Consider the following 24796-nt stretch of genomic DNA (forward strand, 5'->3'; position numbering starts at 1 on the left):
AAACCTGGTTTTGGAGCCTTTACATAGACTGTATATAAATGATGGCAGTAGTCATGGTTGTCAACTAGTTTGCATGTTAATGCTTTGAGTTGACAATATTGGTCGTAGCCATCTGGGTTTCTCAGTCAGATTTGTGCTTTGGGTATCATTTCTGGTTAAAAAAAACTAAGACACAGAACAATAGCGGGTAGCCACGCCCTAAATAAAAGCATACCCTGCATTATCCTCTATTTTACTATAAATGGAGATCATAATTTACAGCCTATGGAAGTGATTGCAAAATAAAGAAAATGGTGTTACAAAAAAAGACCATATATTTTATAACTGCTATATTTTATGGGGCTATAATTACATAATTAAAGCTTAATTACATAAAAAAAAGCTTTATTGCTGAATTTCTGATTAATCAAATTGGACTTAAAGTCTAACTTCAGTACTATTTTTTTCAGGTTTTAATTTAATTACAGCTATTCAGAAGAATTAAAATGAAAGGTTTAGGGGGTAAACACCACCTTTTTGGGGGTTAAGTGCTCAAAAACACAAATGCATCCAGTCTGCGACAAGAGGCTACACACACACACACACACACACACACACACACACACACACACACACACACACACACACACACACACACACACACACACACACACACGACTTCATTTTAAGAAGTCACCAGCCTGAAACGTTGGAACCAGATGCTTTTAGCAACAAAATGTTCACAACCTTCTCATTGTTTGTTTTAAAGATTACATTCCCCTCTAACAAGGCTGTGCAAACACCAATATATCTGTAAAGAAGTGGGCTTGGCTTTCACTTTGGTCAGTTTTGTTCAAACACTCATCTAAAGGGGACAACACACACACACACACACACACACACACACACACACACACACACACACACACACACACACACACACACACACACACACACACTCGTCAGGCTGTGTGAGAAAACTACAAGCTGGAAAAAAAAAATCAAACAGACTTCAATAGGAACTAGCCCAAAATCAGATACTCAGTGTGTTTGTAATGCAAATATTCACTTTGAGGGTGGGGAGGTAATAAGCAGTGGCAAATCTACTTGCTCTGAACTGAAGCGAGGGATCTGAGAACAGAGGATTTAAAGAGTTCGCAGAAAAACTCAAAGCGACTGCGAGGCAGCAAGTGTCAGAAATCTTTGTGTGGTTACTATGGTGACAGAGACTAAATGCCTGTGAGCGAAAGTGAGGCTGTGAGCAAACAGGCACAACTGTGGTAAGGCGGCAGCTTCGCCCACAGCTGAATAACAAGTAAACTGCAAACACTGCAATCCCACTCTGATGCAGCACTCGGTGGAGGTTAGGTAGGAGGTGTGGGCGTTTTTATGTTAATTAATCCAGGGAAGGCTATGTTCACACAATTGTTGTGAACCCACTCCTGCCCCTGTCTGGACAGCTTTCTGTGTACTGCAAAAGTTTTAGATACCTAAAAGTTGGAGGTGGAAAAAATGAGTGAAATTTCAGAGTAACACTCCTCATTTTATCTAGAAGAGTAAAATGGCTTTTGAGGCTTAGAGCAAAAGTGATATGTGTTCAGAGATCAGAACAAATTGTCTGCAGTGTCCAGAGAGCTGTGGATAACTGGGAGCGGATGGGTATTAGGGGACGGGGGTGAGTGGCCTACCTTTGCAGTGGGTCACACGTCGCATTCCTTGTAAAGGTCACAGAGAGACACACAAGCACCAGGTGAGGCATGGCATCGCTTCCTCACTTCCTGGTCTGTCCTAATATGAGTGAACTTCCTGTTTACTGGTTTTAATGAACAGTAGCTTCTCTCCGTAATGTTCTTAATGAATCAGCCTCATTCCTAATGGCTACTTTCCTTAAATGGCCAAAAGAATCAATGCTCGTTTCCTGGTGCTCCACCCTCTGCTCCTACACTGTAAGTGAATAATTAAATTAAACCCCCCACCCCGACCCCCATCTACTAACCCTTTTATTCCTTGTTTAGCTAAAAAGAAAGAAAAATGTCTATTTTGTTACTTAGTTTAATGTGAGGACAAAGACTATTTTTTACTGAAAATCAAACCATTTTACGCTCATGTCCTGCAGGCAAGCATGAGATAAAAGCTATGACTGCAATTATTGCTCACATTGGTTTATTGTCACATAGTGATAGGTTATGCCTATCAAACTGCCTATGATCAGTTCCTGCATCAAGTAGCCTAAATCATCAGAGCATGACATAAGTGAAATAAATTAGCGGGAATATCGACTGGCTCATTCGATCATTTTTTGTGTCGTAAATTGCTGTTTTTCTTTTTTTTAAACTATGGCCTTAAACTTCTGAATATTTAAGGCAGTTTGTGACATGTGGTGGATCAGTAAGCTGCACGCTGTTTTATCTTTTCATAACACAGACAGAAACCTGGTAAAGCTTTGTCTCGTTCTGTAGATCGAGCCGAGTAAATATGGAACCAGATGAAACGCAGCAGTGCAATTTAGGCAGAAATCAATAGCATGCTGGATATGAAAATTCTGATCAATACTCATCTAATTTTATATTCAGTCCCATTGTCTTGTTACAATGTGCTTTCTGGATTTTGTTCAAAGGATACACCGTGTAAGACCTGGTTCACCTGTGAGGTGCATGATTCAAAAAGATTCAAAGCATCAGATTGAAGGATTTTCTTGAGAGGAATTTTTCAGCTGTTAGATGCTTGTATGTTTTTAACTTGTTAAAATTTACAGTAACTCAGAGAGGTCAGATGCACTGCGATTTAAGAAAACACCAGCAAATAGAAAAATGCTGCAAAAGTACACAAAACACAACAGAAATGCAGATAAGAAAACAAATCCAAAACAAGACCCACAATGGAAGTAAAGAAAACCGAAAACTCGTGTTTTTGGGGAAGCATTTACGTGACGGAACAGCTGCATAAGTGAAAGAAACCAAAACATGGGAAGAATCGCCCTGAGACAAACTTAAAAGAAGCGGAGGACGCTTCAGTGTTGTGAGGAGGAAAAAGATAGAAGGTACTGACTATTTTAGTCTCATAACTCATATAATTCTGTAGATGCGTGTTTGCTTTTAGCCGTTAACTGTTAGCATGTCACTTCCGCTGCTGTTCCGTCACATTATTGTCCCCCCAAAACACATTCTATTTTGTGAGTTTGGTTTAGTTTTTTTTTTTTTTTGTAAAGGTTTTTCTATTTTATTTCGTGTACTTTTGCAGAATTTTTGCTGGTGTTTTCTTAAGTTACACATTTAACCTTTCAGGGCCACCGTACTTTTTCTCATTGCTGCACTAATATCACATATTACGTGAGTCATATTAACCTTGCACTCCTTCCGCTATTAAAAACGTTTATATCGTTTTATGGAAATCACCTGGCCGCTAATTTAATTAGCTAGAAAGTTACTATAGCAAATTCCAATGCAATTAGCTATAACAGTTTACCCAGGAGTGTACTTTATATCTTTATTTGTGGCCTCAAAGAGAAACCCTTAAAAAGTTTTCTGTAAAATTCTGATTTACTTGGAAAAGCTCCTGGAGGCTTGCTATTGATATATTTATGCATTTGAATCTCTTCAACAAAAACAGAGGAAGTTTATCAGCCCACTGGACAATATTAGGATCTGCTTTCTTAACTGAGTCTAAATGACAAACTTTTTAGCAGTGCAACCAAAAGTTCAGTTTAACAGAAGAAGCAGGAAGAACTTATTACAAAAAAAAAGACAAATGGCAATTTGAAGATGAGGATGTAGGATGCTTGTTACTTGTGAGGGAGGAAATGATGGAGAAAATGAACACTAAGACAAAGCATTGTGTGTTAGCTGTCAGTGGTCGTCTGGGTACAGAAAACAGTTCAAGGCATCTCTTCCACTGCTTCCTTTTAGGGATAAACAAAAAAGGGAATACATAATTCTGTATTTTAACAGGATTTCTAAAAAAATGCATTGACCTCCGACTGACACAGAGAACCACTGAGCATCTTTTATGTAATGGCTCTCAATGAGTTGGACCATAGCTTGGAAACACATAGTCATCAAGGCCAGACAGCCATAAAGGAGACTCTTCTTACCTGCATTGAACACTGGGTCCCTCTGTTTGCTGCAAAGTAAACGAGTAAACAGACAGCTGTCAATCAGCACCCCAACTCTGGGTAAACCATCGCTACTGTACGTTTTAATTTGAAAGAGCCTTATAAGGAAAACCTTGTAATTTCTGGTTTGCAAAACACAAACATTGTTATACATCTTAGCTTCCATGTGGCGGCGAATGGAGAAAAACTGATTCACTGCTGGTTCTGCCTTACCTGTCACTCCTTTTGCCGCTGGAGTTGCTTCCGGTGGATCCGGCTCGGGTTCGGTTGCCCTTGGAGTCACCTGAATCTTTCCGATTGAGAGTCCCCATTTGTTCATTAGAATTGGCTCTCCTCACAGTGCTGTGATTAAAAGGATGGAAGACAAAGGCACAGAGAGAGAGAGAGTCACAAGAAATAGGTCACAAAACTTACCGGATGCTGCTTTTTCTGAAAATGCCATCTGGTAAAGTTTTCATCCAGATGTATACATTTTTCCCCCCTTAATCAGCTCAGATCTGTCCCCGTCTGGCACCTAGAGACAACCGGCCACTTACAAATAGGGCAAAGCTGGCAGACGGCTAAATACTAAGTAATACAGATTAATTTAATTCTGGATTAATTCATTACATAAAGAAATCCTGCTTGTTGCTGCTTTTGCTGCATTACTACACAACTTAAGTACTAGAATAGCTTTATCCCTGCTCTACCTCCTGGCTGTGGCTCAGGAGGTAAAGCGGCTGTGCACTAATTGAAAGGTTGGTGGTTTGATCCTCCAACCTGGATGCTGAAGTATCCTTAGGTAAAATACTGAACCCTGAGATGCTCCTATCTGAGTGTGAGTGTGTGTGAATATTATGTAATATTAATATTAGTATTACTGATTACAAGTAAGCATTATGAGCAAAGTTGTTTGAGGAGATTAAGAACACCTTTCAGGACTCGAAGCATCTTTCTTAGAGGATTATTAAAGCTCAAACTTTTTGGGGCCATGTACCCCTTTCAGGCAAGGACATCTTCCAGGGACACCTTTATAATGGTAGCATGAATAGAGATGTTCATTTACCCACACCATCTCCATTCACTAGGAGGTCAAACTGTGCAGCAGCAGTAGAGGTTTGTTACACCTTGAGAATGGTCAGTTATTCTTGTCCCAGAGATGCCATGGGAGGGAGTAATGGAGACACAAGCTCAGGTGTTATTGGTTAAATGAGCTGTGTGATATGTATATGTCTTTTTTTTTTAATGATACTCAAGTTTGTATTTTACAAGAAATATTTTAAGGACCCTCTGGTTATCGGTTGTGAAACTGCAGAGGGTCCTTGGAGCCCAGTGTGAAGAACCACTGATCAGGACAAAGCAATAGATTGGGCCTGCTTAGCAAACACTGCTACCTCACTAACAGCAAAACAGGAGAGTTGAGGACATCAGGTCCATCAAAGGTGAGAAGTCACCTGTATAAAATGCAAAAATTGTGCAATCTATAAAACTGCATCTATCTGTCTTTGCCAGCATTTGGACACACATAATGCCTCACATTAGGAAAGAAGAAGAAACAACTTTTTACAAAACCGCACGGTGCTGTTTCCTCAGAGTTTTACTCTGTTTACTCCTCTGTGATTATAATAACCACAGCATCTGCACAGACCTCTGTAAATCTGCATATTGGTGGTGCCGGCAGCCTGCCCATTCACAACAATAAAAAGGCTCCATCAGCAATCCAATGACCAGCAGGCCGAGTCACCTAATCCACCCTATGGGAGGAAAGTCTATTCAAATTCTAAAACTGGCCGGTGGCTGTTATCCCTTCTGGAGAGCCTGTGTGTGTTTGTTCATTAAAGAAGAGAACAGGATGGAAAGAAGAGTGAGAGAAAGAGAGACACTGTTGTTTGCCGTGTTATCCCATGAGGAATCACAGTAATTGGACCACAGGGCTTTGAAGGCTGTTCTGTGTACGCCAGTGCTGATGGGATTTTGATCAGTCTGCAGTTTAAGTAATCCCACACAGGCACAGCAAATAACACACACGCTGCACCAAAGACTTAAAAAACATATGATTAATCACACCGAATAAAAAAAAAAAAAATCTCAAGTTTCATATAATTTAGTGAGCGATTTTAAAAACTGGAGATCGAGTTAAGCATGTGTTAGATCAGTTAAGCACTGATGAGGTTATGTATAAATCTACAGCATACTGTAATGTGGTGATAGTCTCACCTGAGGGGCAGATAGAGAATTCTGGAGGAACGAGACAGGGAGGAGAAACTGGACAGAGTGGCAGGACATAACAACGTAGGTGAACGAGACATAAACAGGATGCATCACAGTGGGAAACGACACATAATCAGAGACAGACAATGAAGACAGGAAAAAGATGGGAAGGACCCAGCACAATACAGACTAAACAGAAGAGATAACTGATGAGAAATAACTCTATCTTGGAATACAACTAAAAACTAAAGACTTTATGGGGTATAAGATTTGCTGCTATTGTGTTATCGGTGTGCACTCTATTTCCATCTTTAGCCTGACGTTGCCTCCACAGGGAAGATGGATTTGATTTTCCCTAACAAGTAGCAAGAGACCCATATGTCATATCTTAAGTTAACACTGATTCACAGCCATGCCAACATAACAAGTAAAAACAGTTGGGCTAATCATTAGTCTCCAGTGCCGCTCATCATCCTTCAACTAAGAAAGTGCTGTTTCATGTCACGATGCCAGGCCTGGAACTAGACAACCCTAAAATTACGAGTATTCAGGGTTGGATATATATATATAATGAAATATACATTTTTAAAAAAAGATCTTTTCAGTGTCAAAGCTTGAGCTCCCGAGTTTAATACTTCTAAAAGAGAGGCGGAGAAGCAGAGTTAACATTTGCGTGGACTGGAGCAGGCCCCTGCTGTGTGCCAAGCTTCATCTGATTTAGTTAATGTCATCAGAGAATGGGGAAAGGCTATTGTTATGCTGGCAGGCAAGATTGATAACCTGCACTCCATATTCACCTGTAAACACACGGACGCACAAAGAACACAGAGCAGCAGATGATGAAAATGCTTCGTCTCCCTTTATCAGGGCTGTTAAATGTCAATGTCTGTGGATGATAAAAAGCCAGAAATGTGACGATTTATGGCTGAAATGACCTGGTGTGGCACAGGCAGACATGAGGGAAGAAATGTCGAGACACATAAAACTTCTGGGGTGAAGAACAATAAATCTTTCCAGCGGTTTTAATGACGCTTGGGATTTTGTAGAAAAACAAGACAAAATCTGCTGACTCTGACAGTCCACACCTTCAAGTTGCTCTAAGGAAGCAAAAGGTTCCCAGAAATGCCGATGGCCTCCTTAAAGTCGATTATAATGAACAGACAAAGAATAGTAGAGGAAAAGTTAATGCTCAAATACATTTACAGTCATACTGGGTTTCCTTACGTCTTGTTGGCTGGTGCGCTGGTGTCCTTCCTGGATCCAGATCCAGATGGGGATGGCAGAGTCCCGCTGCCTTTCTTTGGTAGGACGGTCCCGTTGTTTACTGTGGGCCGTAATGGCAGGGTGGCGATCATTGGCCTGGCTGGAAGAAAGAGGACGACAAGACGCGTTCAGAAAGAACTAGTATCAGAGTCAGCACCTGTAGTGTATTTAAAATAACGCTGTATGTACTGCCACCTCTGCTATTTGTCTACACATTCATTGAATCTGCAGTCAACAAACAATTACACTCAGAATTCTTGATCTGAAGTTAGTTTACTTTGCTTTTAGCTGACACTGAACATGGAGTTTACATATGTGTAGCCCTACATATGCCGATATCATGAATTTGCTTTCTTTTGTTGTATTACATGTAATAATTACTTTTTTCTTAGAGTGATCATGGGTGGGGTGGGGGGGTGGCTTCCTGCTGGAGCAAAAGGAGCTGAGGATGTCCTGGATACATGCCATGCCGAGTCAAACCATGCGCTGCCATGTCATGGATTTACTGAAATATTTCTTCATGTTTTTCTAGAAACATTTAATCTACTGGGATGACCAAAATTACACTGAAATGCTCCTTTACTTGTGCTCTTTTCTCTATATTATATGTATATGTGGTATAAGATATGGACAAATGAAATGTACAGTAGTGCTGGTTTTTCCAAAAATGCCCCCAGGGTTGCCACTGGCCTACTGTATAGGTTTATATACACGTTTGTGTCATTTAATATACACAGTATATACTCACTGGTCATTTCATTAGATACACTTGCTCAACTGCTTGTTAACACAAATATCTAACCAGCCAATCGCACGACAGCAGCTCAATGCATGACACTGACCCGTTGGTCAATTTGAGAAACTGCTCATCTGCTGCGATTATGCCACACAACCACCTTTAGTGTTTACAGAGAATGGCCTGAAAAATAGAAAGTGTCCAATGAGCTTCAGGCTCCTGGGTGAAAATGCCTCATTGATGCGTGAGGTCAGAGAAGAACGGTCAGACTGCTTCAAGCTGATAGAAATGCAACGGTAACTCAACAAAGACATGAAAAAGGAAACATCCCTGAACAAACAACCTTGAAGCAGATAGACTACAGGAGCAGAAGACCACACCAGTTACCAATCTTGTTAGTGAAGAATAAGAAACTGAGGCTACAATTCACTCAGGCTCACCAACACTAGACAAAAGATGACTGAAAAAGCGTTGCCTATTCTGCTGTGATATTTGGATGGGATGGTAAGGTCCTCCTTTGGGATGTGGTGGAAGGGGAGATTCCAATCATGGATGTGCAGCAGATTCCATATCAATATGGAATTGTTGGATTCATACCATTAAGGCAGCTTTGAAGGCAAAATGGGCTCCAACCCAGTACTAGCAAGGGGTAACTAATGAACTGGTCAGTGAGCGTAGTTTGACTTTCAGGGTTTTGTTTCCCAAAGCTAATTCCAATGTGAGGGTTCAGAGATGGGAAATAACTGCACAGTGTTTTATATCATCAGGTTAAAGTAGAGGGAGAAGATTAAGTGATAATATAGAAAGAAGTAAACTATATTTAAATGTAATTGTTTTAAAGGTTTCCCATTAAGATGGAATACAGTTTGTAGAAAATGGAGTAGTATCAGAAAAACTGACACACATACACCCACACACACAATTCATTCAGGCAGCATAGACTAACAAATCCAAGCTGCAGCTTTATCTGCAGTGATAAATATTTAATAGACACTGCTTCATCCAGACACACATTGATACTCAGGCCTGTGCACACACTCCCTCTGTTATCTTTCATGTAGTAATTACGCAGCAGGGGCAAAACGAGGTTTGTAATTTTGTTAGCATGTTAAAGAAGACAAATGCGTGCGCTCCAGTGTGTACACGATTGTCCACATGCAGTCAGCCCGACTGGGTTAAGCTTTCTGAATCAGATCACTGTGCTTCAGTCGAGGGAAAGCAGACTGCTGGTGGGGAACAATGAGTCCGAGTCATCCTCCACTTCCCCAATCAAACTGAAACTCCATCCTTCCAGACTCACTCCTGAGAATGGAGCTGGCAGCAGCTAAGAATCCTAATCTGCTTTTGCTTCATTACTCTAAAGCACATGTGAGGACTTGAAACACATGAAGTGCAGCTGATTTCCCATGCAGCCTTTATCAGCCTCTGGAGTGACAGCACGATTTCATGACCAAAGTTTACACATCTCCACTGAAAATCGATGCATGCAATATTGTTAAGCAATAAAAATGCAAAAAACGTGAAAAAAGTCTACCTTTTATCACTCTCTGGGGCTTGCTTTTTTAAAGTTTATGCACTGTTTTTTAGCACAGATGAGAAGAGCATGCAGCTGTGTGACACCAGGTGGAGAGAGCATCAGAGTGAGGCATTTTAAGGTTTAGCAACTGTGCCTTTGACTTATGATAAAACCATTCGTGAAGGTGAATCACATTCTGGACTTTGGAAAATAAATTGGGACTGTGTCAGGGAGGTGTTGATTTAACTCTACACACTATCTACACCTCAGCCGAATAGGTCGGGATGCTTTCTTATTCCTTTTCATTCCAGAGAGAGAGTTGTGAAAATCAATACAGCCTCTGTTCAGTGGGAAGCTACAGCCAGCAGCTAGTGAGCTTACCAGAAAGACAGGAAACAAAGGAGAACGCTAGCCTGGCTCTTATCAAACAAAACCTCATAAAACAGTTTTTGTGCTGACACAAATTCCCACAAAGATCTGTCTTCAAACTCGGATAACAGTGCAGTGAGCCGTATTGAATGCAACTGTGCATTTCCTGGTGAAATACTATATATTTAGGATAATAGTAGCAGGGCAGGCAGTGACACAACACCAGGTCTGGTTAGTGCAGTCAGGCTACACAGTGAGCCTACCTGGCTTCCCAACATTGCTGTCTGCTGAGGGAGATTTTCTCATCATAGTGGGGTCTATACATGTAAGGCAAAAGCATTCAACAAGACAACACGGTCCAAGAGAAGATGGGACAGGAAGGAGAGGAGAGCGATGAGTCAGATGAAAGAAAACTAGCGGGATTTGAAGATCAGCATCGACAGGTCAGAGTGGAAAAACAGACCCAAGAGTCCTGAAAAACCACGTGTGCAAGCCAGTCTGTGTGTGATGCATATACTATAATAGCAAGCCCCTAGGCTTTGTGCTGGACTGTATGTTACCTTTGGTGGGTCCTCTACGTGCACCCATGGCCTGCTGCTCCTCAGACACATTGAGTCTGCGGACCACGTCAGCTAGAGCGGACTTGAGCAGCTGAATCTCATCCTCCTGCATCTGGACCCTCTGCTCCAGGGAGGCGATGCGGTCGGTCACCTCCATACTGCTGGCTGCTGACGCACTGTCATCTGAGGACGCAGTGAGCTCACGTTAGAAAACGCAGAAAACTAATGAGAAAACTAAACAGTGGTTTTTCAGATAATGTCACATTATCAAAGGCTATTAATGCTGCATACTACTGTGTCATTTATTCAGTTTCCACAAAAATGAGCTGTGGGGGAAATCATGGAATATCCACTGTGGCTTTATTAATTTCATCATCTAATTTACAGCGAGAAGGCAAATACATGTCTCAAAATGTCAAAAATACCTTTTTACTAGGCTTTAATATACGCTTATACAAACGTAGTTACATATCAGCATATTTGCAGGCATGCTGGGTAACAGAAGACATTTCCTGAGTACAGGCGGCTACAACTTTCAAACCCTGAACTCACTTTTATCCTTTTATACTTTCAGCATCTTTGACTATGAAGACCGTTCGCCAGCCTGGTTTTAGTGTCTGTTCTCTGATCTTAAACTAACTTAACACATTATTACCACCTCTCCACCTGACACACTAATAAAGGCCAAGCATAGGCCACCAGGGTCCACTTCATTAATGATCACACACACACACACACACACACACACACACACACACACACACACACACACACACACACACACACACACACACACACACACACGCTCATCTTAATGCAGGGTCTCCTCCATTAAGACTTTGATGTCACAGGGGTTTGATGAAATATTAATGTAAATCACTGCTGTGTTTTCCCTGCAGACTTGTAATAACAGCCTGATGCATTATGCATTAGAGAGCAGGCATCTGGTGATTAGGCAGATCTGCAGCCGTGTTTCTGCTGGGAATCTGCGTTAGACCCCGACTGCTTGGTGACATTATGGAAATCGTGAAAAAGGCTTCTGACCTCTGTAAATAACATTCTCAACCAATGTAGTGCAACAGCGTCTCAGACAAACTGAAATGTGTTTGTTTTCAGACAATCTGGTGAAACAAAACGGGTGTGATGATACTCTGAGACGAAGCAAAAGCTGCTCTGCGGAGGCGTGAGTTCCCCAAATAGATAGAAATTCAGAAAAACTGCAGTAGTTTTAGCTTCATAAAATAATTAGATAAATAAAAACACACATTTGGATCGATGACACTAATAACATAAAGACAACTTCCTACTAAATATGATCTAAATAGAACAAAGAGTCGTTAGTGAAACTGTAATACTTGATTATTCATTTGAAATAAATAATTCTTTACTCAAATTTAAATTTTCTTCCAAAATGAATGGCAAACATTTAAGCACAAATAACACAAAAGAGTGTGCGACTGTTGGACTGTCAAACTCCTTTTCTTACAATTTTACATCATAAGTATTCATAAGTGTATAATCCCATAAGATCCAGTGAAGTCGCGGTAATCTAATTGTCAAAACATGCCGGAAAGGCAATTTCACTGATTTGTTTACAAGTGGGAAATTCCATTAGCGAGCAAAATTCACCGTTAGCTGGTTATGAATCGCTTCGGTCAAGGAGCCCCTCGATTAGACAAGATGATGAACTGGCGCATTAAGCAGATGGAGCGCGTGAAGCTTGTAGTATAAAATGGAAATCTGCATACGTAGAGAATGGCTGAATCAAGCAATTACAGTTGACACACACGGCTACACACAAAAGCATTACTGCTGACTTGAGATTTCACTGAAACGTTGCAATAATAATGCTAACTGTGTTTTGAGACTGGACTAACATAAGTATAGTGCTTAAAAAATTATTAGACCTTCTGTCAAAAAACCAAGAAGACAGAAATATTTTAGAAATCTGTCAAAAACTTGTTTAAAAGTAAAAACTACTGACTTCCACTTTTCATACCCACACCTGAGCCGGCACAATGGACTTCTTTGACAAGTCAGGAATTGATCAAGTAGAACATCCAGCCTGTCAGTCCATTCTCTTCTGCTTAATAGGTGTTTATAGGTGTCTTACCCTGTTTACTTATTACATAAAGAGCCTAAGTCGGAGTTTAACTCTTCTAATTACACCGTGATTCAGGGGGTTGGGAAGCTCATCTTGTAACCGGAAGGTTGCCGGTTCGATCCCCAGCTCTGTCTAACTTGGTCGTTGTGTCCTTGGGCAAGACACTTCACCTACCGCCTACTGGTGATGGCCAGAGGGGCCAATGGCGCGATATGGCAGCCTCGCTTCTGTCAGTCTGCCCCAGGGCTGGTGTGGCTACAACTGTAGCTTGCCTCCACCAGCGTGCGAATGTGAGAGTGAATGAATAGTGGAATTGTAAAGCGCTTTGAGGGCCTCGAAAAGTGCTATATAAATGCAATCCATTATTATTATTATTAAATTAAAATGACTTTAAGTGGGAGATAAATATCTATGAGGATTCATGGCCACCAACCAACCAATGGTTATTTGTATGTTTACCTGCTAATGAGGAACAGAGATCACCAATGTTGTTATTATTCATCCTCAACCATGAGTATGTGTGAAAAGATATTTGAGCAAGCAACTATCGCCATGTCCAGAGTAGAGCGCTTATAAACACTGGTGGTTAACAGATTTAACAGAGTTGCTGACTTTAGAATTCAGGTCATGTGACAGGTATTTTTTATGGCATTAAAGCCTGTAACACACTTGATATAGGTATTATTTGTATGCGCTGTCTAATATTTTCACCGCCTGGTGAGAATCGTATAATGAAACCCCCGCTGTGGAGAAATGGCATCTGATGAAAACTGCAGGTGTGCAGTCTTTTACATTACACCGACAGCAGAAGCTTTACAGGTTCAATGAGAAATATGTCTGTCTCATTATACGCTCATACAGACAGATTTCTACTCCAAGGATATGCTTTCTTGTTTCATAAGCAAAATCGCAATCTCGCTCCTTCTTTTCCACAGACACACACACTGACAAAGCCTTTTCCACAGATCTTAATAACATTTAGCTCACCTGAGATTCTCTCTTTGAAGCAATCCTTGTTCATATTTACATGCAACAGTGTGTCGCTGAGTGAACATCCAGAGATAACGCTTCTATTATCTGTCGAGCATCTGTCGTGGGTCTGCTCCCAACACTGACACAATGACAGTGTAATACCGAAGCACAATGACTGGCTGTCACGGCCCCGTTTCCACCCAGCCCTGTGCTACCATCCCAACATATGCCACTTTGTGCCTTGTTTCCAACATCTGGGCCAAGTTAACGCCCACTAACATGTTTACAGCTACAACCAGAATCGGCAAAGGTCAGACAAGTTTGTTTTCATATGGAGGAATATGTGTTGATGGCGTGATGCTTATGTGCCGACAGCGCAATCACACACAGAGCCGATTTGGCTAAATTTGCTCTTGATGTGACAGCTCTGTCTGGGGCTCCGGTCACATGCCTTCTGCCCAGAGACTCAGTATCAGTAAGATGTCAATCTTCATTTAACAGCAAATCCATCAACACAAAACAAGATTGCTGCAGCAGTGTGGTATTCACACCTGTCAGCCATCTGCTTAAATCACTTCATTTCTGTCAGTCTGCTCCAGCTTCGATCTGACTTTTTCTTTCTGTCCCTATTTTGTTATCTGGTCAATACCCGGCTGGGTCACAAATCCGAGGCGGATCTCAGAGCCCATCTGTCTGCTCGCTGTAATGCATTTTGACACCCTGCTCCCTATTACCTTCCTCCTGCAAGTAGATGTGATTCTGGCAGAACCAGCAGCCTGCTTAAGTGCTTGTCCATAAGCAGCCACAGGGATTAAATGAAAAACTCTCTTCAGTTAATTTTTTTACAGCTCTAAAATAACCCAACACTCCCGCTTGCATCTCCGCCTTATTTACTGACCTCACTGTCATCAATAATGAACACTGGAGGAGGAGGAGGAGGGCACACATGCTTTGACTCATTTCCCCTTCTTCTGGACTCGTGCCTTCCAAAGAATCGATACGCTAAAGGAGTAAAAATAGATGTGGAAAATGCTTATGACGAGCATAAAGGGGAGCAAAGCACAGCAGCCTCATAAATTCTGCAGCAGCTTTTTTAGCTGAGTCACTCCTTCAATATGTAAAATATGTAAGGATATGAATGCACACACAGACACGAGGAAGGGAAAAAAGACAAGGTTAGGGACATTCCCTTGGAGGAAATGTCATGCTAGCAGCTGTCTCACCATGTGTTCGAGCACTCATGCTCACTTTGCCAATAACCCGCTGACAAACAGAGTGATTGATGTCTGTTTTCTTTTCTCTCAGCGGTGCAGAAGATCCAAACAATAAAGCTAAACTGATTTGATGGAAAGTTCAGCTGCCAGGTTAAGCTGCGCCACAATGGGAGGTACCGAAAAAGCCGCAACCAGTGTTTGCAGAGAACCACCAGATCAAAGGAGCGAGAGGCTGCAGGAAGCCGGCTGTCACAACATTTTGACAACTATTCCTGTTTTTCAGGCAGAAGGGCAGATCTGATATCTCTGCAGCTTCGGTGCATCTTTTTGTTACTTGCTTGTGCTCCAGCTTGCCAGCTTTTTTTTTTTCTTTTTTTCCCCTTTTTAATTTCACAACACAGATGCACATAGACCAGGTGGTGTTACTGCCACAGCGCCAGTTCAGCTGCTCCAAATTGAGTCACACTTAATAAACAACCAGTCTTCAGCATGATTCACTAATGGAGGTCTGGACTTTATCACCATTGAGGAGCACAAAGGAATTAAAGGAGGCAGCGATTTAAGGACAGGCACGAGAAATACAGAGCGAAATGAGAGAGAATAAAGGTGGGTCTGTGGCCGTGATCACAGAGCAGGTGGTGCTTTGACCTGAATGCTAATTTCAGTAAGCACTCTGATGAAACGTGGGTGTGATGTTAGCATATTTTTAGCATATTTACCTTAATGTAGCAAATCAACATGCTACTTTGACAATTAGTTCTGAATTTCAGCTAATGATGGCACTTTTACACATTTGTTACCACCTCATGATAACTTAATGTCAACTTTCAGGGCACTTCAGCACAAGACTAGAACTAAATGGAAGACTAATAACATGTATGATGATTATTTTTTTTCTAATGTTATGCAAAGTACAAGACAAGAAAAGTGTTGTGCTTAAAAGTGACGCATTTACACAGTTACAGTGTGCCTCAGGGACGACTGAAATGATCCATCAGGTGCCTGTCAGGAGGTCGGAGAGTTTAGTTACAGTTACAGACTGGAGAGAAAAATGAGAAAAGAGAGAAACAACAGACTGAGAGTTACTTAAAAGCCCATCAATCCCCTGTGTCACCTGCAGGAGAGAGCAGGGGACCTGATAGCTTTAGCTAATCAACTGGTCAGATTAGGGAGACAGATGCAGTTTACAAGCTAACGCTGAGGGCTTTTGCCTGACCGGGGCTTAAGAGGTAATAAATATCTAGAGGTGGATAAGAGAAAGGGAAGCCCTCACAGGCAACCTGGGAGGAGATTAAAGAAGAGAAACCACTGAGAGGAAGATGGAGATGATAAACAACGGAGGAAAAGCTTCTTTGTCTTGTCAAAACGGTAGCACTGAAAGATCCCAAATAGGCTGACAAAGACAAGAATGAAAGATGGAGCTGTGTGCATGTGTAAGTGTGTGTCTGTGCAATCACAGGGGTCAGAAAGCATGTGTCTGGGTCAAACAGGGGTATGAAGTGAGATCCTACTGTCCTTGTAAGATGATGTTAAACCTTTCCTTCCTGACATCAGCTACATCCTTCCTGGGGTCAGAGTGAGGTCAGACGGGAGCTAGCTCCACCTTGCTCCTCTCACCATCACATCTACACACACATCCAACAGATATACTGCACAGGAGCTGAAATGCTGGAGGCAGTGATTTACGAATAGATGGTGTTAAGTGCTGCTTATTTTTCTGATTGATTGATCAGATAATGTATTAAACACCATCAGTACTATTCCCCTGCCTCCTGTGGGACTGCACACCAATTATTAGAGAAATGGAGGAAGGCAGAAAAAATGGAAGGCTTTTCTCATAAATCTCTTAAACTTGTCTCCACAATCCACGTTAAAGTAGCTTATTGCGCATTTTTTTCCTTTATTCCGTCACATATCTAGACTACGTAACTATACACAGTTTCAGTGGATGTCCATATTAAACACGGAACTTTTCTGTAATGAAGTCAGCATATTTACAAGTCATCAATCCTCAGTTTCAGACCGTTTCAGGCCGTGAGCACTGAAGCTCAGCCCACCAATAGGTCCAATTTAACCATGTGGTATTTGCTGTCAACATTACAACAAACAACATCAAATTCAGTCGCTGTCAACCACAACGTCTCCGTAACAACAAGGCCTCAGGCCAGGACATGGCTGTGTGTTTCAGATGTGAGAGGATCTGAAATAACAAATATAAACACCTGCTCAAGCCCTGTAATTCCCCAGTGATTTAGAAAGAGACAGTCGAGAAAAAAGAAAAAGAAACTATATAAAAGAGGCCTAATCAAGGCAGATTTACCTCGAGCACATGACATACATGAACTCCAATCCCAACACTCGGCTTCACACAAACACACTCCCTCCAACACACACACACTCTCCTCTGTCAAAGAGGAAGTGGTCACAGTGTGGCAGAGGGATTATGCTGGATTTGTGGAGCAGATCTTGCTCAATGCTAGTGATCCTTAAACTCTGGGGGGTTTGAGCTTAGCAGCAGGCTGAATTTGTATTCTCTCTCCTTCGGTCTCTAACCTCTTTCACCCCTCTATTTGTCTGCTCTCCTCTCTCCTGAAAGTCTTGTGGGATGAATTCTTGAAACAAAGCAGGAAATAAATTGACTGTGGGAAGAAAACGTGAGACTGAAGGATTAAACTTAAAGAGGACTTGGCAGTAAAATGTTTTTATTATCTTTCTCTAGCATTTATCCCCCTCATTTTTCTTGCTCTTGTCCACGCTGTTCGCCCAATTAGAGATTAACTCCTAGTGGTAGACTGTTTCAAGAGGTGGGGCTTTCAGAGTGTGGGATACTTGAAGCGTCAATAGACTAACGGTACGTTCACACCGAACGCGATAGAGGCGGCCAGAGCGTCAGGTTTACATGTAAAGTCAATGGAAAGAGCGCGATGACACGCGATTGCGCGTCCGGCGAAAATTCGGAAGCAGATTTGCGTCGCGAAAACGCCAAAACGCCTGAAACGCGCGTCAGTGTAGCGCGTCTGGCGCGTTTGACTCGCGAAGAAAACCACGCGTGTCAGATCTTGTGTTGCATTTTGTGCACACGCGCGTATCGCGCCAACCGCTCGAGTTGGAAAATCTGAACTCTGGCGTCAAATCGCGCCGCGACAACCAATCAGGAGCCTGGTGACGTGGCTGTAACTAGGTCAAAGTGGCAGATCCAGCCAAAGCCCTTCATTCGTCATTCAGTATGGAGGAAAAGCTCATCAGTGCCGTGGCTAATCATCCAGAGTTATATGATGCTAGCTGCTACTTCTGCTGAGACAGGAATAAAAAGGACCTAGCTTGGAGGCACATAAGTGAGGAGATTGGGCAACCTGGTAAGTTCATTCATTCTTCTTTTTAATTTTCAGACTGACCCGATGAAGCCGCACAAAAGCTAGCAAGCCCGCCTACTGTCCCGTTATTTTCCCACTGATGTACAAATACCTTTCCGCTAACAAGATAATGTGTTTATTCAGAGGACATCTGCAGCACAACACATCTGGCACAACTTCCTCCCACATTCCTCCCACATTTCCGGTTCACGCGCGTCAAAATATGCAATTTTGCGGCGCGATGGATTTTTCTTGGACACGCGTTGAGGTGCGAATGTGCACGCGTCAAATTAGGGGCGTTTGGGGCGTTTTCGCTCGCGCCTATCGCGTTCGGTGTGAACGCACCGTAAGATGTAGCTGAAGCCTGAAAGCTCCATCGGAACAAACCGCAATGTGCACACATGAAATCTAGACATTCTCAAACACTGCCAAAGCTTCATAATTAGAAATCTTCTTCTTACTATTATTATTATTAGAATTAAACTATTGCAAACACATATATAAGCCTACAGCCAGTATTGTACTCTGATATCCTCATGCTGAGATGCTTACTATCTTAGTTTAGCACGTTAGCCTGCTATTATTTACTGCTTGGTTAAAAAACCAAAACCAAAAAACAAACAAAATTGGAAGCATTAATTTAAATTGCCTTAGTTTTGCAGGAATCATATATATATATATATATCAGAGAAAACAATGAGACTAACACATCATTGAGGTTTGCAGACTTTCGTTCACGCACAGCTCTCTTAAGATCAAGCTCTAACATTTCAATCAGATGTTGCATGACCCAATTTGGCCCAAGTTTTAGCTGCCAAACAGATGGCCTTATATTTGAATCTGGAATACTTTGATATGCAGAAAAGTTTGTAGTTAACTCGATGACTGAAAGGTGCCCAGCTTTAAAACAAGCCCAATTCATCATCCCTCCTCTACCGTGTTTGACAGTTGGTATCAGGTGTTTGTGTTGATATGCTGTGTTTGGTTTTGTACATTATGGCCAAACATCTTTATTTTGATCTTGCCTGTCCAAGATGTTTTAAACATGGCAAACTTCAGTCGTTTTCTAATGTTACTATCATGAACTTTAATATTTAACACAGTAAGTGAGAAAAAATATATCAAATACTATATATGAGACATGAAGCCTCAGCTTCTGAACTTACAAAGCAATATGCTGAACTTTATATAACATCCCTGTCTAAATCTGAATAAAAATAAAACGGTAATAAACAGCCGAAGAAAGACATCCTTTTTATTGCTGTGACTTTTAGGGATGAAGCAGACCACAGAAGCACAAAGTCATGGTTGGCAGCAGCTCCAGGCTCCAACACAAGCCCGTTTCTCAGTCTCAGCCTTCGTCTACATAAAACACGGCTTTGTCCCGCAGTAACAAACAACCAGGAAGGAACAGGAGGCGGGATACTTGTTCCATCCAGTGTGTGTATACTGGTGTTGTCCCATCCAGTAACATTGTTGTTATGGGATACCAGATTTCCATGGTGCAGAAATGGTCTCACACACATACAGAGAGACAGTTTGCCAGAGACTGTTGCCACACTGAGCACAGGCCAATCGTATATCTGCCATCTGGAGGGGAGAGAACATACAGTGGCACTGCTGGCAGCAAACAAGATCATTACAGAACAAAACTGAGGAGAATTATTACAAACAGACTTTGGTGTGTAATCAGAGGTTTTCCTTTGTTTGTAACTCAGTGTCTGGATTCTGCCCTATAAATACTACATGTCTCTTTCAGTATATTCGCTTTAACTTTAAAATTATTATTATTCTCTGTTCTTGCCATCTACTAAACCAGCTCTGTTTGCAGTTTTGGAGTTTTGACAGCACCTAAAAACCTGAGTCACATCCAACTGTATTTAGTTTGAGTGAACCTGACAAGTGAACCTGACAGGCCACATTATTAGATTTTCTCTTCTCCCTGCAGCCACAGATGAGACAGGGGAGTTTAAGCAGATTATGTGAGACACATTTTTGTACAGTTTTCTGATGAAATGAATGGTTCAAACATCTGATTAGATAAACACGCAATTCAGTGAGCTGTAATAAAACATTGTTGGCACTATAAAGGTGGAAAAGAGCTATTAAAGAGTTATGGTCTCATGATCTTCTTTGGCTTCAAAACTGAATAAACTAAAGAGTAAAAGTAGAAGCAGTACTTGCAGTTTCTTAATTTCAGTGGCTGCTCTAAATAGTTTAGGAGGACCAAAACATCCTTTAAATTCTTCTCCTAGTTCACTGATTTGACCAATTAGCATTTTTTTGTCAGTCTGTCTATGACGGGTGTCCACTCTTAAATCAGACCATATACTGAAGACGCTAGATTTAAGGTAGACTTATTAAATCATTGTTCAGGTCACAACAGAATCCCTTACAGGTAGCCAGGACCAACTTTTATAGGAAAATGCAAGGACTGTGACAAAGACTAGGAGGAAGAACGGGACTATTTATACACAGAGGTAAGTGGAGAAACTGGAGAATGGCATCCACCTATGGACAATTCAGGCAAAAATCAAAGAAAGACTCAAGAGGCAACTGACTTTCAAAGTAAAACAGAAAAATACCAAAAAACAAACACATAATAGAATGGAACAAAGGTAGAACATTAAGAAAATCAAAGCACGAATCCATAGACACGACAAACACAAAAACCTAAACTCTAAACTCTGGAAAATGCAGGAAAAATCTAAATAGAAACTCACCTGCAAACATATTCATTGAGGACTCCAAATTTGAGAACATGACCAAACACTGGGTCTATGACACAGTCTTGGGAGGAAACCAACCACAATCACGACTTCACTAAGCTTCTATAATATTTAATGTTCATACATCAGCCAGAGTTAGAGCATACAAATTGCAATGTGTGCATACTTCAGATGCTCTTAGTACATCTCGTTTGGATCAGCGGCATCTTTAACATCTAGCCACAGACATCCTTATAAACACCTGCCGAGTCCTGTTACAGCCCCACAGTTTGCCATCAGGACACATACAGAGACAAACAAATTTTTAAGGTAAAAGTTAGAGACCATCTCGTCATAGTCTCACACCAGACACAACCACACCAACTACTGCTTGGACTACACCCATCCACCACCACTTGGCCTTTGTGATGATACACCGGTACAGTTTTGACACTCTGGCTTTGAGAAGGAGTCTGACAGCAATAGATTTCTGCCTCTATAACTGTTGATTTTTCTCTTGTGAAATGTGTCTTGAAAACATCTATGCTTCCATTGTAAGAGCAAAATGTGACATGCACGCCCACCATGAAGGAGTCCTGAAATCACTCGCTGGTAGCTGTCCTAGAACTGAAAGCAAAGAATCAAAAGCATTTTTGGACCAAAACAAGTGCCATCTAACAACAAAATTGGACTGTCAGTAGACAAGAAAACAACCCAAAAAACCCCTTTCCTCTCATCTCTGCACCTGTGATCTTGATGAATTTCTAATGGGATTCTCCTCTTTTCCCCAGCCCATCTGTTAGAGGCCGGCTGAATGCATGCAATGGGGGATACACCCTCACACTCAGAGCTGGCGCTCTCCCCTTCGTTCTTCCATTAACAGCAGATGTAAGAGACCAATTAGAGTGCTGAGCAGCCCCTGGGAGCTGCACCACGGATACCAGGAGGTTAATTATATCTATTCACCTTACAACCGGCCAAGGTTTAAAAACAGAGGTGTTGCCAAATCTTTGGTCCGTGAAGAATCAATACGCTTATAGAAATAATTGCACAACACAGTCAAACCTACACTCATCTTTTCCAGGTTACAGAAGTGATCTTTAATTACTTTAAGAGGGTTTGGTGGTGCAGGATTAAGAGTGAGATCCATGTACAGACATTCACATACAGACATGCATGTGTGCACATGAATGCATATACACATACCAGTGCGCAGATGATCTGCGCTGGAAATAATTTGCATAGTAACTTGATTTAAATACCTTTATGTTTTGGTGTAACATTCAGATTAAAGAATACATAACCAAATCCTTTGTGCATTATATCTCTCTGATTGGGAACAACAGCCTTGGGAATACTTTGAGCATGAAGCAAAAACTAAAAATAATGCCACATCTTTGGGATTTTGCTGACCTGAATGATTTATTAGTGGTCACCCTCCCCCACAGGTAAAATTCTGCGCTCTGCTGAGCACATTTAGTGTTACAGTGCAGATTGAGAGCATCCTACTCACTGATGGAGTACATGATCTTGTTTCTGGCACTTTTTAGGGGTATTTTTATGCATCCCCGACATACCGTTCAAAGACTCATGCTTGCCTGCATGCCTCCTGTACTGACATTGGAAGGTTATGCACGCACATGTGCACACTGAACCTGAAAACGGACACATAGACACTCATACACAACCACAAGCGCATACATAACAGAGAGCAGTACTCTGCCAGAAGCATTAGTGAGATGCACACGCACATATACACGGAGTCAGTGTATATATTTAGCACAGGAACTCACACGGTCCTACTTTACATGCCTGATTGTTTTAGTAGGTCATGAGATGAGGCTGCTTGGATGTGTGTCAGTGGAGGAAAAGAGAAGAATGGTAGACAGAGAAGAGAGGAAACACTTGACAAAAATTTCATCTAATTCCTAGTTGCTCTCCAAGAAGCTGCTTCCAGTGACTGTTCTGCAGATAATCATACAACAATATCTGAGCACCTAAAAGAGCCCAACATGTCTCAATAAAAAGGAAAAGCAGGGATAAAGCTATATTTTACTTAGCCTAGAGTCAAAAGAGCTTTCCGTTTTATAGAAGAAAGGAAGTACCCCTGAAAGAAAGTAGTGAAGTAAAGACAGATCTTTAATATACTGGGTACACATATGTTATATTTTCTCCTCATGTGATTACAAATCATAATTAGATAAGAAAATATCATGTCTCAAGCACCTTATGTTGTAATATAAAGCAGTTAAATTTGAATTGCAGAAATAGAGATGAAACATTTTAAAGCCTAACTGATCAGCGGGTCAACTAAGATAACAAAGGAATACATTACTGTGTGCCATGCACGTTTCTTTCTTTCATACATAACCTTATAGACATACTTTGTACTATTCCTTTGACTTTTAAGGCAGATTTGGCTTTTCATTGACCTCTGCATGTATGCATGTACTCGACAGATGTCAGTAACATGCTATATAACTGAGGGTGGACACATTTGTGCCAAAAATTGCTCAGTGGGATCCTGGCTCATGGCCTAATCTTCCTCTTCCATGCAGGTTTTATACAACATGCTGCAATACGCAGATAAATTCTCCACTGTGCACACAGTGGAGTGCACACTACGGGATGCCATATTTAGAAGTATTTAAGATAGAGATTTCATGAATAGCTGCGTCAAGGCTGCCGTGAAATGAACAGTTCGTATTACATAGGAGGCATGAATTTCTCACAAATCTCAAAAGCAGCTCGATGTAGCTGTAAACGTACAAACATTCAATGACGGTATGTACAGAGCCACTTTTCTTTTTTATCTGTTAGCAGCCAATGTGCCCCTATTCAAGAAAAAAGTGCGAGGCAAAGCTTATCAGGAGAAAAGTGAGAAAAAAAACGAGGGAGATAAGGAGTAGAGAGGGGCTGGGGGGCGGGGTGACTCGTGAGTACTGAAGCCTAAGTGGCCTGGCTCAATATCTGACTGTCTGCAGATTAAAAAAAAAAAAACACAAAACAGAAAAGCACTCTAAGCTCCACTTGGGGCACTCGCACAAGATCAAACAAAGAGCATGAGAAAGTCTGACGTAGGGATGAGGGAGAGGGGAAGAGCTCGAGAAGCGAAGGGCAGAAGAGTCAGAGTTTTAGAAATGAAAGAACTCCAGGCGCGCTGGGCTTGAGAGAGGGAAAAAAGACTAAATAGAGAGTGGTGTGTGTGTGTGTGTGTGTGCTCTCACTGACACGGCCATAGGAAATCAATATCAAACTTTGCATGAATCAGCAGCTTTGGACGAGTTAACCCATTCACGTCGATATTTATTAGACTGCTTTATGCGTAGGGCAGTTACAGATGACTGATGGCACAGAGACACATCATTTCCTAATACTTTCCTCTTAATGTTTCTGCATTGATGTTTTTGTGCAGTTTTATCAGAGTGGAGGAAATTTCAGAGCACAGGCCAGTTTGCAGTGGGTTTTAGTAGGCTTTGATGGATAGTTGGATAGATGGATATGGAATAATCGAGGAGAAATAAAGGATTAAATAAAGTCAGAATAGAGAAAAGCAGGGAAACGAAAAACATGTAAAGGGTCCATAATTGATATGCAAAAGAGAAATGAAGAAACTACTTGAACTGGCTTTTCAAAAGTAAATGGACTCCAACTGTTCTAACACAAATACATTCACCTCATCCTCCTCTCTGCCATCCCTCCTTGGCTACTGTGGATGGTA

The 24796-nt window shown here is 41.5% G+C and overlaps 1 protein-coding gene across 3 annotated transcripts in view; it reads right to left on the bottom strand.

The window, feature by feature from the left end:
* The window catches only part of eml1 (EMAP like 1), a 41672-nt gene that overhangs the window by 12588 nt on the left and 4288 nt on the right, over nt 1-24796 (bottom strand). For 2 of the 3 annotated variants that reach the window (XM_063499573.1, XM_063499572.1), the window contains exons 2-6: nt 10725-10907; nt 7505-7643; nt 4304-4432; nt 4070-4098; nt 1668-1694 (exon numbers count right to left, since the gene is read on the bottom strand). In XM_063499573.1, the coding sequence (XP_063355643.1) occupies nt 1668-1694; nt 4070-4098; nt 4304-4432; nt 7505-7643; nt 10725-10907 (507 nt within the window). The remainder of the gene's footprint in view (nt 1-1667; nt 1695-4069; nt 4099-4303; nt 4433-7504; nt 7644-10724; nt 10908-24796) is intronic. The other variant, XM_063499574.1, reaches the window with a different exon arrangement.

Source organism: Pelmatolapia mariae, linkage group LG16_19, assembly GCF_036321145.2.
Source record: "Pelmatolapia mariae isolate MD_Pm_ZW linkage group LG16_19, Pm_UMD_F_2, whole genome shotgun sequence".
Taxonomy (NCBI): Eukaryota; Metazoa; Chordata; class Actinopteri; order Cichliformes; family Cichlidae; genus Pelmatolapia; species Pelmatolapia mariae.